This window comes from Phacochoerus africanus, chromosome 14 (genome assembly GCF_016906955.1).
Source record: "Phacochoerus africanus isolate WHEZ1 chromosome 14, ROS_Pafr_v1, whole genome shotgun sequence".
Classification (NCBI taxonomy): domain Eukaryota; kingdom Metazoa; phylum Chordata; class Mammalia; order Artiodactyla; family Suidae; genus Phacochoerus; species Phacochoerus africanus.
In genome coordinates, this window is record NC_062557.1 from 19116235 (window position 1) to 19134736 (window position 18502).

An 18502-nucleotide genomic window follows, 5' to 3' on the forward strand; every position below is an offset into this window, starting at 1 on the left:
TTCCATATGCCACGGGTGTGGCCCTTAAAAAAAAATAAAGAATAAATAGTGCCTTTCTTGGAGGAGCTTGGAAGCTCAAAGCTCACATGTGATCTGCTGGGCACAGCGCCCCATGCAGAGGGGTGCCCGTGCGTCAGTTATTCTTTTTACTGGGTAAAAGCCACTTTACCTCTCTGTCGTGTTGGTTAAGTCCTCTGTGAAATGGGAAGGCTGTAAGGATTAAGCGTGACCACAGGTGATGCCCCAGGTTAGTGCCCGGAACAGATTCCTTCATAAACGGAAGGATTCTGGCTCTGGGTCTGAATTAATTCCCTTCCTCTCTCTGCCCGGGCCCGGTACGAGCAGGCTTGTGGTGAGACCCAGGGACTGGTTGTGGACTTGCTGGACATGCCACCTCTCTTTCTTGTCTCTGCACTTCTACTGTTTGAGTCTGAAGCAGGGGATCCCCAAGCTGGTGGCCCCCAGAGAATCGGCACCTTCCCCTCCCAGATAAGGTCACGGAAGCCCAGAGAGGGGCAGGCACCTGCCAGGTGGTGTCGGAGCCTGACCAGAACCGGTTCCTCCCTTCACACCTAGAGCCGGGTCCACACAACCCCCTTTCTGTCTGCTTGCAAACCTCTGCTCAGTCTTGCCCATCCGGACTCATCTTTCTGTCTCTGCCTCCTTAGCAACCAGAGCCCGGGAACAGGTGACCGGCCCCGGCTCTCCCCAGGAGCAGAGACAGCCCCGCTGGGGGGCCGGGGGAGGGCCTCGGCGGGGGCCGAGAATGCCGGCTACTCTGGCCTGGGGGCCTGGGCCGGGCTGCCGACAGAGGAGCCAGTGTGCCCAGACATTGGGGCTTTGTGAGCTCGGAGCTCCGTGTGGGGACGTTGTTTTTGTTGACCTGAGATTGTTTCAGGTTGACTGAGTGGCAGTGTCTTGGGGACCAGGAGCTGGTTCTTTGGAGCCAGAGGATGTCTTGAGGAGAGGGTGGCTGGGGCCGTCCCAGTCCGGAGCGAGGAGAAGGGGGAGCTGGTCTGGACCCCGGGAGAACAGAGCTGGTCCCCGTGGTCAGGGTGGGAAGTGGTCGGGGCTGCAGAGGAAGAGCGAAGCGGCTCGAGGGAGGGCACCAGGTTAGGAGGGAGGAGAAAGCAGCCCAGCGCCCGTGCCTCCGGGGCCCGGAGTAGAAGGGCCTGGGCAGCATGAGGATGGCCAGAAGCAGGACGGGGGCGTCGAGAAGTTGGGGCAGACCTGCCGGGAAGCAGGGAGCTCCAAGAGCCCAGCCTTCACATGTTAGTCCACGAAGGAAGACCCAGGAGCATCGCAGGGGCCAGGAGGGCCTTGGGAGGCCTTGGGGCTGGCCAGCTGGGGTGGGGTGGGGTAGGGTGGGCCAGACTCACAGCTGTCCAGATGTGAGTGAGAGATAACTCTGTTTACCGGGCACCCAGTGGGAGCAGGACAGGGGGGGTGAAAGGGGCTCCCAGGGCCCGTGGGGCGGGCAGATTAGGGGGCGGGGGCATGAGTCAGGGGTTTGGGAACTGCCCCCGGGGCGCACAAGCAGGAACCCAGTGCTGTTAGAGCGGGCGTGAGCTCATCTGGTCACAGAGGCCACCGGCAGCTGCAGGAGGTCACCGAGGGACCCCAAAGCTCTCAAGCAGGTGAGCAGGGCAGGGAGGGGCAAGGGTGGTCCCGAGGCACCGGTCTGGAGGGTGTCTATAGGTGCCCACCCAAAACTGTGCCCAAGTGGGTATGGGTGCTGGGCCTCAGAGAGGGGTGCCGGTGGATGGGATGAGGATGTTACTGTGTGGGCTGCTACCCCTAAAGGCACAGGCCCGTGGGCACCTGCAGCTGGGAAGAGCCGGGCAGCAGGTGTTAGGAAAGAAGGCCTGGCACGTGGCAGCAGAGGTGTGTGAGCTGGTGTGTGTGTGTCGGGTGGTGAGGGAGGTACAAATCTGATTCCCTTCCAGGTGTGGCCAGGTGTGGCTGCACAGACACCGGTCTCACCCCCCAGCCCCTTCTTTCCTCCATGTGTGGGGATCCCCAGGCCACCCCATCTCCCCCCATGAGGAAAGTTATCAGCTGACACTTCTTCTCATTCGAGACACTTACCAAGGAGTCTACCAGGGAGACCTGGCGCCGTCCCCACCCTAGAGAGTGTTGGGAGGGGCAGGAGGAGTCCCCCACCATCTGAGGATCTCAAAGTGGTTAGGCTGAGCGAGCTCCCGTTGTGGCTCAGTGGGTTACAAACCCGACCGATATCCATGAGGATGCAGGTTCGATCCCTGGCCTCAGTGGATTAAGGATCTGGCGTTGCCATGAGCTGCAGCATAGCTTGCAGAGGCAGCTCAGATCTGGTGTTGCTGTGGCTGTAGTGTAGCTGGCAGCTGCAGCTCCGATTCAACCCCTAGCCTGGGAACTTCACATACTGCAGGTGCAGCCCTAAAAAAAGGAAAAAAAAAAAAAGGTTAGGCTGATTCCATGGGAGGTGAAGAAACATCAGAGGGGGTTGAAGGAAGCAAGTCTGACCTTGATCCCCAGCAGCCCAGTCGCAGTGATAATGGCAGCAACCATTTACCTAGAGCTCTTTATGTGCCAGGGACTGTGCTAGGTGCTTCCTGCCTAGGAACTTACTTAACGCTACAACACGTCCCTGAGGCAGGTGTCGTCATGATGACCCCATTTCACAGATGAGAAAACTGAGGCGCAGAGAGGTGGAGTCACCTGCCTGAGGTTACACAGTGTTGGGGCTAGGATTTGAACTCAGGCAGCCTGACAGCAGACTCCAGGCTCTTCGTCGCTGGTACTAAACCAGCTAATAACTATTTTCTCTTCTGCGAGGCCACTTAGCGCAATGGTTAGGGGAGCAGCTGGAGCCAGATTGGCCAGGGTTTAATCCTGCCTCTGATACCTACGTGCAAGGAAACTGAAGCACCAAACCTCACGGAACCTCAGCTTTCTCATCTGTAAAGTGAGGCCAATGACATCACCCACGTCATGGAGTGGTCTGGGGATTATAAGCGATAGGGCGGCACAGCTATGTGTGGCGTGGGGGCGATTACACAAAGGCGGTGCTATGCCGCCAGGGAGCCCTCTCTGTCATCTGGTCACCTCCCCCCTCTCAGCTTCTGCCAGCTGTGCTCCACCTCCTGGGCTCCAAGGTGTCCCACTCACCCTTATCTGCCTGGCCCTGGCTGGTGGGCTGGCCAGGTGTTTGGGGCACTTCCAGACACGGGCAGCCATCAGGGTCCCGACTCTTATCAGTGCCAGCAGAGCAAGGCCTGCAGCTGGAGGGTGGCGGGGCCTGGTGGTGGTAGCAGTCTGGCTCATGGGTGCACCCTCTGAGGCCCCTGCGGAGCGTGAGCTACCTCCATTCTCTCTCACTGATGTCTCAGAACCCCAGGGGGGAGGCCTCCCATTGTACAGATAGGGTGACTGAGCCCTAGAGAGGTCAGTGGCAGAGAGGCAGCCTGGATGTCTGAGTTCTCTGGTTCCGGAGGCCCCTCTGACCCTCTCCCCTCTCAGCTGGGAAACTGAGACCACAGTCCCAGCCCCTGGGGGGATGTTGAGCACCTAACTGGACGCCATGGAGGCTGCTAGGGAGCTGAGGCCCAGGTAGCCACGAGGCCAGAGAAGGAAGAGAGAGAGTAAAGATGGGAGCAAAGGAGTTCCCATTATGGCTCAGCAGGATAAGAACCTGACATAGTCTCCATGAGGATGCGGGTTCGATCCCTGGCCTTGCTCGGTGGGTTAAGGATCCAGCATTGCCACAAGCTGCAGCGTAGGTCGCAAATGCAGCTCTGATCCTGCATTGCTGTGGCTGTGACGTAGGCCTGCCGCTGGGAACCCAATTGATTGGACCCCTAGCCCAGGAACTTCCATATGCCGCAGGTGAGGCTGTAAAAAGAAAAAAGAAAAAGAAATACAACTGAGAAAATGCAGGCACAGGGTCCCACCATCTCCTGTCTGGGCCCCAGTGCCCCCACCTTCCCAGTCTCAGAGCCCCAAGCCTGCAAGGGGGAGCTGTTCTTGCATTCTTCCAACAAGTATTTATCAAGCGCCTAATATGTGGCAACCATTCTGCTAGGAGCGGGGGATCCTTTGGGGATTGAGATGTGCAGGATCCCAGCGCCCATGTGGCTTCCCTTCTAGAGGCATCAGCTGACCATATACACACAAATGAATCAAGAAACCAAAAATGAGATTGGGGTAGTGAAATTAGAATGGTCAGGAAAAAAAAAAAAAAAAAGAATGGTCAGGAAGGGAATCTGAAGAGGTGGCATGTGAGCTGAAATGTGGGGAGGGCTATGGTGCGGGGAGAGGCATCTGGGATGTGGACAACACGTGCAAAGGCCCTGGGGCAGGAAAGGGCTTGGTAATGAGGCCAATGGAATAGGTGGTAGGAGAGCAAGAGAGATGGAGTGAGGGATGGATACTGCAGCCCCATGCCCAGCCCCAAGCAGCCGTTTCTGGGAGAAGAGAGTATTTTATGGAGACTCTCAGCTAAGCTCCCTGAAGAAGAGACCGGTCATGCTCCTGGAGCTGGCTGATTCCTGGGCATGGGCAGAAAAGGAAACTGGGTGAGGACTGGTGGATGGAGAAAGGAATCGGATTTGAAGAACACCCCCAACACGTTAGGCTTGTGCCACCCAAATTTCCTCTCCCCCGACCCCTGCACACCCCGCTTCCCATGTACAAATCCAGCCCTTTCCCCCAACCCCCCACTCACCCTTCCTTCCTCTGACCCGATGGTCTCCAGCACCTGGGATCTGCTTCACTCCCATGCAGCCCCCCCAGGGGGGCGGAAGGGGAGACCTCGGTTGCCCTGTTCCTCACTCAGCCTGTGCCTTCGCCTTGCAGGGACCCGCAGTGCGGGTTATGCTGGGGGCTCAGATCACTGCAGACAACTGAACAGTCAGCACAGCGCCATGGGGGACTCCCAGGTGAGTTTTTGGTGGCATCTGCAGGGCTCCTACCCAGAGGCTCTGGGAGCCCAGCCCTGGACTCCTACCTTCAGAGGGGCCTGCCCAGCCCCTCACAGCCTGACGGCGACTTCTCACAGGATAATGAAGAGAGGCTGGAGGAGAATTTAGGGGTGCAGGACTATGAAGACCAAGCTCCCCCCACGATCGGGGAGGAGGACCCAGAAGGTGAGCCCTGTCTCCCTGGCTTGCTGGGCTGAGCTGCCGAGCCCCAGCTCAGCAACGGAGGGGACCTTGTCCTCCCCTTCTCCCCACGCCCCACCGGCCCAGCCCAGGGGCCAGTTCTCCCACAATCCTGGCTGATTGACAGATAAACAGAGTTTTGTTTGAAATGATCACAGAGGGTGACTGGAGGTGTGGGGGGATAGGACCAGTCACCCGTCCCTGTGCCCCTTAGATTCCGGGACAAGGGCATGTGCCACCCATGCCCATCCAGGGCCAACTTCCAGGCCAGGCACTGGGCCTGTTCTGGCAACATCCATTCTGTATGGGGGTCTAGCGGTCCTGAGAAATGGGGAGCCAGCAGGACCCTCAGAGCTGAGAGCAATCAGGAAACCTTCCCGGGTCTGTCCAAGGTCCTGGGTGGGGAGCCCCAGGAGGGGCCCTGTTTACTGTCAACAGGACTTAAGTGCCAGCAATTGGCATTGGAGATAAGAGGCCCCTCCAGGAAGTGAGGGCTGGGGGTGCGGGGGCAATATAAGAGCCCACTCCACCCGGGCACCCGGAGCTCCCCGTGGAGGCAGCAAGAAGCTACCTGGCTGGTGGGATTATCTAGGCAGGTGGGAAGAAGGAAGGACTCTGGTCCCAGAAGGGAGCAGGAGCAGAGGAGACCCTGAGAAAATCCTGAGAGTTGCCATTCAGACTCCCCAACCCGCTTGGAGATGACCCTCCCAAGGGGGTCACCTTGAGGATGAGCCCCGGGGTCCCCCACAGTGCTCAGACGGGGAGTGACAGTGCCAGGCTGGTCCAAAAACAGGTGGAAGCCACGACCCATTGAGCAGCAGGGGTAGGGTGGGGACACCAGGGTCCCGGCCAGGGGCAACGGGATGGAGAGAGGCTCGGGGCAGGTGGCGCAGGGGGGTCTTAGGGGGGATTGTGTAGGGGCGGTGCTAACCAGCCTCGGGGTTTTCAGCTCAGCTCACTGAGCCAACGGCCACCGACTACCACACTGCATCGCGGTACCTAGACACCCATAAGGTGAGCCCCTGATTCCCTTTCCTGTGCTGCCCTTGGTACCCCCATGTTACCAGGGGGAGGGAGGAGGGGGGAGATGGCTACAGCTTCAGGATAGGGGACACCCCCCCCAAAATGGGCAGAGGAGGAATGGGCAGCCTGGGAAGTTTGAAGAGGGCACCTCCTGGAGTTCCCTACGTGGCTCAGCGGTTAGGAACCTGACTAAGATCCATGAGGCTGGGAGGTTCAATCCCTGGCCTCGCTCAGTGGGTTAAGGATCTGGCACTGCTGTGAGCTGTGGTGTAGGTTGCAGGTGTAGCTCGGATCCCTCGTTGCTGTGGCTCTGGCGTAGGCTGGTGGCCACAGCTCCAATTCAACCCCTAGCCTGGGAATCTCCATATGCTTCAAGTGCAGCCCTAAAAAAAAAGAGGGCACCTCCCTTTGAGGGGCGAGCACTGAACACCCCTTCCACGGATGGGGGAGCTCCCTGGACAGAGATAAACTGCCTGTTGGAGGTCTGAACCCCCAGGTCCACTGGCCCTGGCTGGGCTGTTAGGTGCTCCCTGGGGAAGTACAGAATTAAATGCATGCTCTTCTCAGCCCAGCGCCCCTTCCCCCAGCCCCCCTCCATGTCCTCGCTGGTCACCAGACTGTCCAGCTGGTTAGGAAATTGGGTCTGCCCTCAGCTAGGCCCCTGGGAGTGTCCACCCGACCCCAAGGAAACCCAAAGGCATGCTGAGCCCGCGCGACAGTCTTGGAGGCAAGAGACAGACTTGGTGACCCCAAAAGTTTCCCGCTTGTTTCTCCTCCATGCCTGCTCTAGCACCCCTTTTGGCCCGGAGGTTTTCAGGTGCCTCTGAAACGGGGTGAGGGGCCTGGAAGTTGGGGAACAGAGCCAGAGGCAGGGGCCAGATCAACAGTCCCCACAAGCATCTCCCCACCTGTCACATCTCACTCCACACCCTCAGGCTGTAGCTTCTGAGGGTCCCTTCTGAGCTCAGAGGACCCCGGCCCCTGGCAGACATCTCTCAGAGCCTGCTGAGTGCTGACCATGCCCTGGGCTTCCAGTCTCTCCAAGGCCCTGCCCTGGGCCTGAGGGACTAATTCAGGCCTGTGGGGCCACAGTTACCTGAGCAGCTGCAGATTGGTGTGGAGCTGCGGGAACTGGTGATGGATGAAAAGAACCAGGAGATGCAGTGGATGGAGAGAGCGCGGTGGGTGCGGCTGGAGGAGAACCTGGGGAAGGATGGGACCTGGGGCCGCCCACACCTGTCTTACCTCACCTTCTGGAGCCTGTTAGAGCTGCAGAAAGCCTTCACCAAGGGTGAGTGAGTCCCGCCGGGTCCCTCTGTGAGAGGAGGGCCAGGGCCAGCCAGCCAGCTAGCTCACCCCTCCACTGCCTGCAGGTACTGTCCTCCTGGACCTGCCAGAGAAATCCCTGCCCGGGGTGGTCGTGCAGCTGCTGGACAGGTTTATCTTCGAGGGGCAGATCCGGCCTGAACACCGAGAGCCCCTGCTCCGGACCCTGCTGCTCAAACACAGGTGCCTCTGCCTGCCAAGGCCCTGGACTCCTCACCCACAGGGCCCTGATCCCAGCCCACCTGCCCCAAGCTCTCCCTGGGGGTCCAGGCGGCCCCTCCCCCACCAGGCTGGGGCCCACTTTTCTTCCACAGTGGCTCCTGCTTGGGATGCCTCTTGAGCGGCGGCCATGTCTCCAGGCTCAGATTTGGGGGCCACTGGTCCCCAGGAGGGCCGACTCTCAAGGCCCTTCCCTCCATTGATTCTTCTGGCTCCACTAGTCATTCCAGAGGCCACCCCCTGACATCCACACCAGCCTTCAGAGGAGGCTGCTTCTCCTGCGGTCCCCGGGCCTCCCTAGGCTGCCGGTCGCCCAGCCGGAGCAGCCTACTCAGCCCATGTCCACTGTGTGTCCTGCAGCCACGCCAGAGATATAGAGGTCCTGGGGGAGATGAAGCCTGCGCTCTTGACACCTGCGGGCCCTTCGCAGCCTCTGCTCCCACAGCAGCCCTCGCTGGAAGTAGAGCTCTTTTGTGAACAGGTGAGGCTGTCCCAGGGGTGGCGGAGGAGAGCTGGCAGGTTCCCCAACCTGATATGGTTCAGAAAGGAGGGGAGGGAGTTCCCATTGTGGCTCAGTGGTAACGACTCCAACTAGTATCCATGAGAACAGGGGTTCGATCCCTGGCCTTGCTCAGTGGGTTAAGGATCCAGCGTTGCCATGAGTTGTGGTTCAGATCTGGCGTGGCTGTGGCTGTGGTGCAGGTCGGCAGCTACAGCTCCGATTTGACCCTTAGTCTGGGAACCTCCATATGCCTCGGGTTTGGCCCTTCAAAAAAAAAGGGGAGAGGAGGTAGGGGAGGAGGGGGTCAAGAGACTCAGGTGTCCCAGGTCCAGAGTGGCTGGAGGAGTCCCCTTATCACCCTCCTTCCAACAGGGAGAGGGGAGCATGGAAGGCCACTCATCTGAAATCCTGGGGAAGAGCCCTGAGAACCTGGACACGCTGGTGCTCGTGGGTAAGCGGCCAGCGCCTCTGTCCTCCAGCCCACACATCCCCCGCTTCTGCCTCCTGCCCTGGCTCAGCCTGCCTCCCCCTAAGCCTGGACCCCAGCAGCGCCCCCTTCAGCCTGGCCTGACCCCCTCCATTGTTTGCCCCCAACAGGCCAAGTCTCCTTCCTGGAGCGGCCGGTGCTGGGCTTCGTGCGGCTAAAGGAGCCCATGGAGACGGAGCAGGAGACGGAGCAGGAGACGGAGCAGAAGCCAGAGGAGACAGAGGCGCTGGCAGTGCCTCTGCGCTTCCTCATGGTGCTGCTGGGACCAGAGGACCCTCACATTGACTACAATCAGCTGGGCCGAGCTGCTGCCACCCTCCTGTCAGAGAAGGTGGGTAGGGGTGGGCCAGGGCGGGGGGAGCAGAGGGCCAGCTAGCCGCTGGGGCCCCCTCTCCGGCCTGGTTACTTTAACTTCGCAAGTTTGGCCCCATTCAGCCCAATCTGGCTGCCTCTATCCTGGGGAGTCCTGGCCCGTGTAGTGTGGCCTAGCCCTGTCTGATCCGGCCGGGTCTAGGCTGGCCCACTCTGCCCTGGTTCTCTCTGGTTAGGTCTGGGCTGGTCTACTTTAGTTTCATCTGGTCTTCTATAAGCCACCTGCTTTGCTTTAGTTCTTTCTGCCTCCCCAAAATCCTTTTGTAGTGGGGGGGGGGCGCGCAAAAAAAAGCAGTTCCATGTGCTGCTGGTGTGACCCTCAAAAAGCCAAAAAAAGAAAAGAAAAGAAACAGGAGTTCCTGTCGTGGCTCAGCAGAAATGAATCGGACTAGTATCCATGAGGATGCAGGTTCGATCCCTGGCCTTGCTCGGTGGGTTAAGGATCAGGCGTTGCTGTGAGCTGTGGTGTAGGCAGGTGGCTACAGCTCCAATTCAACCCCTAGCTCGGGAACTTCCATACGCCCCAGGTAGGGCCCTAAAAAGACAGTCAGGAAGGAAGGAAGAGGGAGAGAGAAAGAAAGAAAGAAAGAGAGGGAGGGAGGGAGGAAGGAAGGAAGAAAGAAAGAAAGTAAGAAGAAAAAAGAAACAGAGGAAAAGAAAAAGTTCCTAGCGGGCAGGAGCTGGGTGAGAGGGTTCTAGTCCTCGGAGGCCCTGGCTGTGGACCCCTGGATCCTTTTGTTGAGCAAGTCCAAGTGGCCCTGACCTTCCCATCTACCCCCAGGTGTTCCACGCTGAGGCACGCGTGGCTCAGAGCAAGGAGGAGCTGGTACATTCTCTGGGGGGCTTCCTAGACTGCAGTCTGGTGCTGCCGCCCTCAGACACTTTCTCGGAGAAGGACCTGCTCAGCCTGATACCTGTGCAGAGGGCACTGCTGAAAAGACGCAAACTCCCCAGTCCTGCCAAGCAGGAACCCAGCTTCTACATGGGCCTAGGTACCTGCCCTGCCCAGTCCAAGGCTTTCTGAGCCTCGAGACCCTCAGACACCCCAACCCAGGCCTATGAGCCCCTGCCTCCCCTCTTCCCATTAAACACCCTGCATCCCCTCTCGCAGTCTTGCCTCCCAGCCCGCCCCATTCCCATCAGACAATCGCAGCCTCGACTCCCCCCTCCCTCCACCTTCCCCATCGGCCCCCTGTGGCCATGGTCCTGTCCTTCACTACAGACATGGATGGGGGCATAGAAGACAAAGACGACCCTCTGAGGAGGACGGGCAAGCTTTTCGGGGGCCTGGCGCGTGACATCCGGCGCCGCTACCCGCGCTACTTGAGTGACATCACAGACGCCTTGAGTCCCCAGGTCCTATCTGCCATCATCTTCATCTACTTTGCCGCCCTGTCGCCTGCCATCACCTTCGGCGGCCTCCTGGGTCAGTGCCTCTGCATGTCCCACTTACCCTCGCCTCTGACCCTCTGGCCTCCGCATCAGCCCTGACTTTGCTCCGATCTGGCGTCCTGGAACCCTGCATCAGCCTCTCCCTGAAAGGCTCTGTGGGCCTCTGGAAATGGTCTTGACTTTGCTGGCATTGTCCCTTCTCCCTGCAGGAGAAAAGACCCAGAACCTGATGGGCGTGTCGGAGCTGCTCATCTCTACGTCAGCGCAGGGCATCGTCTTCTCCCTGCTGGGGGCTCAGCCCCTGCTCGTGGTGGGCTTCTCAGGACCCCTGCTCGTGTTTGAGGAAGCCTTCTACTCGGTAGCTCCCTTCTGGCCCCACCGTGACCCTGAGCTGGCCCCCGGCCCCGCCCCCTTGACACATGCTTCCCGGGCCCAGTAATCTGACTCCAGCTTCTTCTGACCGCCCCACAGTTCTGCCAGGATAACGGCCTGGAGTACATCGTGGGCCGTGTGTGGATTGGCTACTGGCTTATCTTTCTGGTGGTGCTGGTGGTGGCCTTTGAGGGCAGCTTCCTGGTCCGCTTCATCTCTCGCTACACCCAAGAGATCTTCTCCTTCCTCATCTCCCTCATCTTCATCTTCGAGACCTTCAAAAAGCTGTACAAGGTGAGGGTCGTGGCAGTGTTGACGAGCATTCGCGCCTGCGTGTGTGTACGTGACTGTGCGCAAGCGAGGCGACTGTGCGTATCATTGCACACATGTCTGTACAGCATTCGTGTGGCCCTCTTTCCATGGCATGTGACTGCAACCACATGCAGGTTGACCTCTGCTGTCTGTGGGCCCGTGGTCTCTTGTTTGTTGGGTTTTTTTTGTTTGTTTGTTTTTTTGTCTTTTTGCTATTTCTTTGGGCCGCTTCCGCGGCATATGGAGGTTCCCAGGCTAGGGGTCTAATCGGAGCTGTAGCCACCGGCCTACACCAGAGCCACAGCAACACGGGATCCGAGCCGCGTCTGCAACCTACACCACAGCTCGGGGCAACACCAGATCCTTAACCCACTGAGCAAGGGCAGGGATCGAACCCACAACCTCATGGTTCCTAGTCGGATTCGTTAACCACTGCGCCACGACGGGAACTCCTCTTGTTTGTTTGTTGTACTTTTATGGCTGCACCCTTGGCGCATGGAAGTTCCCGGGCCAGGGGCTGAATCCAAGCTGCAGCTGCAGCGACACTGGATCCTTTAACTGTGCTGGGCCCGGTCTCGAAGCAGAGCCTCTGCAGTGACCTGAGAGCCACTGCAGTCGGATTCCTAACCCACTGTGCCACAGGGGGAACTCCTGTGCACCAGTATTCTTGCCATGAGTGTGCAGAGTGACTAAGTATGAGAGGACCCCTCTGCGAGCACAGTCCATGTGTACAACCACACACAGAGAAACTAACGGGCACGTATGTATATGAGAGAGAAGGTGGGAAACTGCAGGCGTGGCGGGATAGCGGGCTTCTGGAGGCTCCCAAGTCCCCGCCTCCCTCTCCTGCAGTTGCCCTCAAGAACCTGCAGAGAGCATGACCTGCCTGCTCAGCTCTGTCGCCGTAAACCATGCCTACCTCCGTGTCTGCCTCTGATACGGAGGAAGGATGACAGCGCACATCTGCTCCTGCTTCTGCTGGTTGGTGGGACTTTCTGTTTCCAAGTCTTCAGAGCCCGAGTCTTTTTAGGAACCTCCTTGGCGCTTGTTTCCTGCCCTCCAACTTCTTACGGCTCGCATGAGATGAGATGAGGCCCTGCACACACACATACACACTCATTTCCTCCATGACCTACCTCACCCAAGCCTAGCCTGGTCCTCACTCCTGAAAACCAAGCTGTAGAATCTCATTGCCTCTCTGTTATCATATCAGTTGAGGAAGAAGATGGACAGATGATGTTGGCTGGACAGATGGGTGGGTGGAAGATGAATAGAGAGAGAGGTGACGAATGGAGAGATAGTGATGGATGGGCAATGGCTAGATAGATGACGGATGGATGAATGGGAGGAAACAAGATGCTTTGGTTTTCTGCTGCAGATCTTCGAGGAGCACCCACTGAAGAAGGATTATTCTGCGGCAGGACCGTCCAAACCCAACACAGCCCTCCTCTCTCTTGTGCTCATGGCGGGCACCTTCTTCTTTGCCATGCTGCTGCGCAAGTTCAAGAACAGCTCCTACTTCCCTGGCAAGGTCAGTACATCCTCCTCATCTGCCCTTGCCTACACTACCCTCTCCCAGGCCAAGGCACTCCCCTCAGCTTTCCCAAGGCCATTAGCTCCCCTTCTTGCCCTAGATTCCCATTTCTAACCCCAAGCCTCCATGGCCCCCTCATCACCCAGGATTTTACTCTGCAGACAAGTGCATCTCCCCTTCTCAGCACGCACAGGCTGAGAACCCAGTGGGGAGCGAAGGGCAGGTCTTGCAGGAGGGTGGAGAAACTGTGGGGCCAGGGGTGGGGCTGGGTCAGGAGACAGAGGAAAGGAAGCAGATACATTGAGGTGCAGGACAGGGCATTAGATGTTAAGGGATCCCCTGGGAAGAGAGGGGGGACCCCTCGGGTGAAGATGGGTCACGAATGGGGGAAAGTGGGAGGGGAACGGGGAGCAACTGGGTACTGACCACTGGTCCCTCCACCTGCCCTCAGCTGCGACGAGTCATCGGGGACTTTGGGGTTCCCATTTCCATCCTGATCATGGTCTTGGTGGATGTCTTCATCGAGGAGACCTACACACAGGTGGCCTTCTCCCCTCCCCCCTTATTTCATGCCTTCCGCACCGTTTCGTCCCCAAACTGCCTTTCAAACCTGAAGCCAGTTAGAACTACCCCTACTCCATCTCTGCCTCCCCCAGGAGCCCCCTGTTCTTCCTTCAGCCTGGCTGAAGCAAGGGCCTGGGTCAGGCTGTCCCTTTTGACGCCTTAATCCAAGGCGGTAGAAAAGAATCTTCTTTGGAGCCAGGCTGATCTGAGAATGAATCTCAGTTTTGCCGCCAAATAGCTGTGTGATGCAGAGCCGGCTGCATAACTTCTCTGATCCTGTTCCCTCATCTCTAAAGTAGGGAATGATGGAGTTCCGTCGTGGCGCAGTGGTTAACGAATCCGACTAGGAACCATGAGGGTGCGGGTTCGGTCCCTGCCCTTGCTCAGTGGGTTAACGATCCGGCGTTGCCGTGAGCTGTGGTGTAGGTTGCAGACGCGGCTCGGATCCCGTGTTGCTGTGGCTCTGGTGTAGGCCGGTGGCTACAGCTCCGATTCGACCCCTAGCCTGGGAACCTCCATATGCCTCGGGAGCGGCCCAAGAAATAGCAACAGCAACAACAAAAAAGACAAAAAAAAAAATAAAGTAGGGAATGAGATGTTTGTAAAGGGCTTAGGGCAGGGACTAAGTACAAAGCAGATGCCCAATATAAGTTCCCAAGGGCCCAGGACCTTGGCTCCCCCTGTCCCTACCCCCCACCCCAGGTGTTCTCACCAGCATCCCCCTCCCACAGAAACTCAGCGTGCCTTCAGGCTTCACTGTATCCAACTCCACTGCCCGAGGCTGGCTCATCCACCCGCTGGGCCAGGGTGGCTCCTTTCCCATCTGGATGATGTTTGCTTCCGTTCTGCCTGCCATGCTGGTCTTCATCCTCATCTTCCTAGAGACCCAGATCACCACGTAAGAGCCAGGGCGGGGCAGGGACTGGGAGGGTCGCGGGCAGAGAAAGAGATGGGCTCCCGGCAGGCAGAGACACCGGACTGAGCGCTGGTGGTGATGGATGGGCAGGGCAGGTCTGGGCTTTGTGGGACCTGATGGTATCATTTGGGGAGCCCTTTTTTAAAAAAAAAAAAAGCATAGGGAATCTCAAACAGGGAGTTCCCATTGTAGATCGGCAGTAACGAATTCAACTCGAATTCCATGAGGACGAGGGTTCGATCCCCAGACCTACTCAGGGGGTTAAGGATCCGGCCTTGCGGTGAGCTGTGATGTAGGTCACAGACGAGGCTCGCATCTGGTGCGGCCATGGGTGTGGCGGAGGGTGGCAGTTGCAGCTCCGATTCAACCCCTAGCCTGGGAACTTCCATATGCCACAGGTTCGGCTCTAAAAAGACAAAAAATAAATTAAAAAATTAAAAAAATAAGATAAAATAAAATAAAATAAATGACAAAACAAAATTAGGTGCTAGATCTTGGAAAGGGCCCATACCCGGGAGGTTCCCTGAAGCTTATGCCTCATTAGGTGCAGAGTCAATCTGCCTTGTGGGTGTTCTGGGTGTGTCTGAAGACGCTTCTCTTAGGGTCTTGGTGGAGCAGGAGGGAGGGGAGCTAGGAACTCCGAGGCCGATGGGCAAAGAAGGATCAACTAAATTACCAAGGGTCCCAAGTCTGGGGAAGGAAAGAGGGAGCGAAGGGGGTGGGGGCGAAGAAGAGCCCTGGTAACCCTTGACCTCCCACACCCCCAGGCTGATCGTCAGCAAACCAGAGCGCAAGATGGTCAAGGGCTCCGGCTTCCACCTGGACCTGCTGCTGATCATGGGCATGGGTGGGGTGGCCGCCATCTTTGGGTTGCCCTGGCTCAGTGCCACCACCGTGCGTTCTGTCACCCACGCCAATGCCCTCACGGTCATGAGCAAGTCCAGCATCCCAGGAGCTGCTTCCCAGATTCAGGAAGTCAAGGAACAGCGGATCAGCGGGCTCCTGGTCGCTGTGCTCGTGGGTGAGTGAGGATTGGCCACACTCTCCACCACCCTCTGGCCCTGCCCTGGGCCTCAGCCCTTGCCCGTTAGGAGTCAAGGCCCCTCCGGCCCTATCCACGCTGCAGCCAGGTCTCTCCGCCCCAGGGTCAGTTATTCACATGAAAGAATTATGGAGGAAATACCCAGGGCACTGAGCTGGGCCTCTGAGCAACAGGGGGTGGGGGGTGTTTCCATTACTGGAACCTTCTTTTTTGTGTGTGTGTCTTTTCTAGGGCTGCACTCGAGGCATATGGAGGTTCCCAGGCTAGGGGTCTAATCGGAGCTACAGCAGCTGGCCTACACCACAGCCACAGCAACGTCGGATCTGAGCCACGTCTGCGACCTACACCACACCTCAGGGCAATGCCAGATCCTTAACCCACTGATCAAGGCCAGAAATCGAACCCGTGTCCTCATGGATGCTAGTCGGGTTCGCTAACCACTGCGCTAAGACAGGAACTCCAGCTGGAACCTTCTTTAGACAAAACCCTGTATTCAAGAGCTTCTCCAGCAGTTCAGCGAACTGTGGGTTTCAGGCCTATCCCACTACGAACTAGTTATCCTTCCCTGTCTCTGGGCCTCGAGTTGCCCATCTGCACCGTTAGAGAGTTCATGCGATGCCTGCGGTCTCTGTAGCTCAACTGCTCTGTGACTGACATGAAGGGCAGTGCTCGGGGTATAACCTGAACTGGGCTCGAGTGCGATGGAAAGCCCAGGGAAGTTTCTTGAAGGAGGGAGGTGAAGTTGAAGTTAGCTGGAGGAGAGCTAGGATTTGGGCAGCTGGCGAGTGATGGGGCATTCTGGACCAGGGTAAAGGGAAAGGTGGGCTTCTCTGACCTCTGTGGTCCCCTAGGTTAAAGGAGTCAGGCATTGAAGTCAGGCGGGCAGGAGTCTGACTGCCTGTTCGGCCGCTTACTAGCTGTGTGGCCTTAGGTAAGTTGCTTCACCTCTCTGAGTCTGTTTCCTCATCTGTAAAATGGGAGCAATACCTATTACAGAGGATCCATAGAAAGGGTTCCGTATGGAGTTCCTGTTGTAGCTCAGTGGTAACAAACCCCACTAGTATCCTGACGTGGGTTCGATCCCTGGCCTCGCTCAGAGGGTTAAGGATCCTGCGTTGCTGTAAGCTGCGGTGTAGGTCACAGATGTGGCTTGGATCTGGTGTGGCTGTGGCTATGGTGTAGGCCGGCAGCTACAGGTCCAATTTGACCCCCATCCTAGGAACTTCCATATGCTGCAGGAAGGGAGCAAGGAAGCAAGCGTTCCACATGGTACCTGTGATTTCATTCCCCAGCCCTGCCGGTGCCGACCCTCTGGGGCAGCTGGGGCTGAGTGCGTGCTTCTCCCCACAGGCCTGTCCATCCTCATGGGGCCCATCCTGTCCCACATCCCCCTGGCTGTGCTGTTTGGCATCTTCCTCTACATGGGGGTCACGTCACTCAGTGGCATCCAGCTCTTTGACCGCATCTTGCTTCTGTTCAAGCCGTCCAAGTACCACCCGGACATACCCTATGCCAAGCGGGTACAGAGCCCTCCCAGCTGCCCTGGCCAGGGTGGGGTGGGGGGGTGCTGGGTGCCCGGGCAGGGCAGATGATGACCCCCGCCTCTGCCTGCAGGTAAGAACCTGGCGCATGCACCTGTACACGCTCACCCAGATCATCTGCCTCGTGGTGCTGTGGACGGTGAAGTTCTTCCCATCCACCTCGCTGGCCCTGCCCTTCGTCCTCATCCTCACGGTGCCCCTCCGCCACTTCCTGCTGCCACTCATCTTCAGGAAACTGGAGCTCCAATGTGTGAGTGGCTGCTCCCCCCCCCCCCCGCCCCCGCCCCCCCAGGCTGGGGACAGGGAGGGGTCCTGGGTGGGGCTGGGAACTAAGGAAGCCGGAAGAGCATCCTGATTCAGGTCTGGGTCTGCAGCCTGTGTTCCCATCCCAGCACTGCCACATCCTCACGTGCAACCTGGAGCAGGAGGCTTCGTGTCTCTGTGCCTCAGGCTGACTCATCTGGAAAGAGAGGAATGGGGACAGGGTTGGGGAGAGGGCGCAGAGGCTCACACGCCGTGTCCCAAGTCCCGCGGTCCCAGCCATTCCGGACAGCCGCTCCTCTAGGAGCATTCGTCCACGGTGTGACACAGGTGGTCACTGCCCGGGTGAAGGGGGCTGCCCTCCGGAGGCCTCCCCCAAAGGGACACCGGATTCCCTCCTGGGGAAAGCCCTCATAAAGACCAAGCCCAGGGGCTGCAGGGACAGGACAGGACGTGTCCGAGGTTCAAAGAGAGGCAGGCTCTCCTGACTGCAGCGGTGCCTCCGCGCTGCGGGGAGGGTGCCCCCGGCCCTGGGCTGCTCACGGCTCTCTTTTCTCCCCTCCCCCCAGCTGGATGCTGATGATGCGAAGCCCAACTTAGACGAGGAGCACGGTCGGGATGAATATGACGAGGTGCACATGCCTGTGTGAGGGGGGGCCCGGGCCCCGGCGCCCCCTCCACCGTTCCACGGGCCCACTCTCCCAGGAAAAGCAGAGGTTCATGGGCACCTCCTGGACTCCCAGGTCCCTCCGGGGGAAGCAGCTGAGGTCCGGGGGCCATGGGTTAGGGGGAAGGAAGGGGTGTCTAAGAAACCTTCCGTGAAGTGTAGGCTGGCTTTTGCAGGAAATGGACAGTGGGGTCCACAGCAGGGATTTACCGTGCAGTCCCTTCTGGGGCCACACTGCCACTTGGGGGATCCCACTCCCCAAGACCTAGATCTGAGCCCTCATGGCACAGACAGGAGCAGTGATGGGGGTGGAGGGAGGGCGCTGGGCGAAGGGTGGGTATTCAAATTCCTATTTGCTGTGTGACCTTGGGCAAGTCCTTGGATCTCTCCAGCCTCTGCTTCCTCATCTGTAAAATGGGTATATCAATAATCACATACCCACATTACAGGATGGTTTCTGAGGACCAAAGATAAATGTGAGGAAAGGGCTTTGGGAGTTCTCGTCATGGCGCAGTGGTTAACGAATCCGACTAAGAACCATGAGGTTTGGGGTTCGATCCCTGGCTTCGCTCAGTGGGTTAAGGATCCGGCGTTGCCATGAGCTGTGCTGTAGGTTGCAGATGCGGCTTGGCATTGCTGTGGCTCTGGCGTAGGCAGGTGGCTACAGCTCCAATTGGACCGCTAGCCTGGGAACCTCCATGTGCCGTGGGAGCGGCCCTAGAAAAGGCAAAAAAGACAAAAGAAAAGAAAAGGACTTTGTAAAATCTAAAAAGCTATTACACAATAGTCTGATTCTTCCTCAAGCCTGCCCAAGGCCATGTAGCTCCTGAG

General features: G+C 58.2%; 1 protein-coding gene across 2 annotated transcripts; it reads left to right on the forward strand.

The window, feature by feature from the left end:
• Positions 1–1511: 1511 nt before the first annotated feature.
• SLC4A1 (solute carrier family 4 member 1 (Diego blood group)) lies at positions 1512–18240 on the forward strand. Of its 2 annotated transcripts, XM_047758682.1 has the most exons (20): positions 1512–1637; positions 4837–4919; positions 5039–5126; positions 6091–6155; positions 7257–7455; positions 7538–7673; positions 8070–8190; positions 8584–8662; positions 8809–9029; positions 9852–10062; positions 10293–10496; positions 10672–10820; positions 10934–11128; positions 12525–12677; positions 13132–13221; positions 13976–14142; positions 14928–15181; positions 16553–16722; positions 16817–16993; positions 17574–18240. In XM_047758682.1, the coding sequence occupies exons 2-20, from the start codon at positions 4905–4907 to the stop codon at positions 17652–17654; spliced, it is 2775 nt and encodes a 924-aa protein (XP_047614638.1). In that variant the 5' UTR covers positions 1512–1637; positions 4837–4904; the 3' UTR covers positions 17655–18240. The 2 variants fall into 2 exon arrangements, with proteins under 2 accessions (XP_047614638.1, XP_047614639.1); XM_047758683.1 differs by lacking the exons at positions 1512–1637; positions 4837–4919; positions 5039–5126 and adding an exon at positions 5681–5737 and having other exon boundaries at positions 17574–18239.
• The last annotated feature ends 262 nt before the right edge of the window (positions 18241–18502 follow it).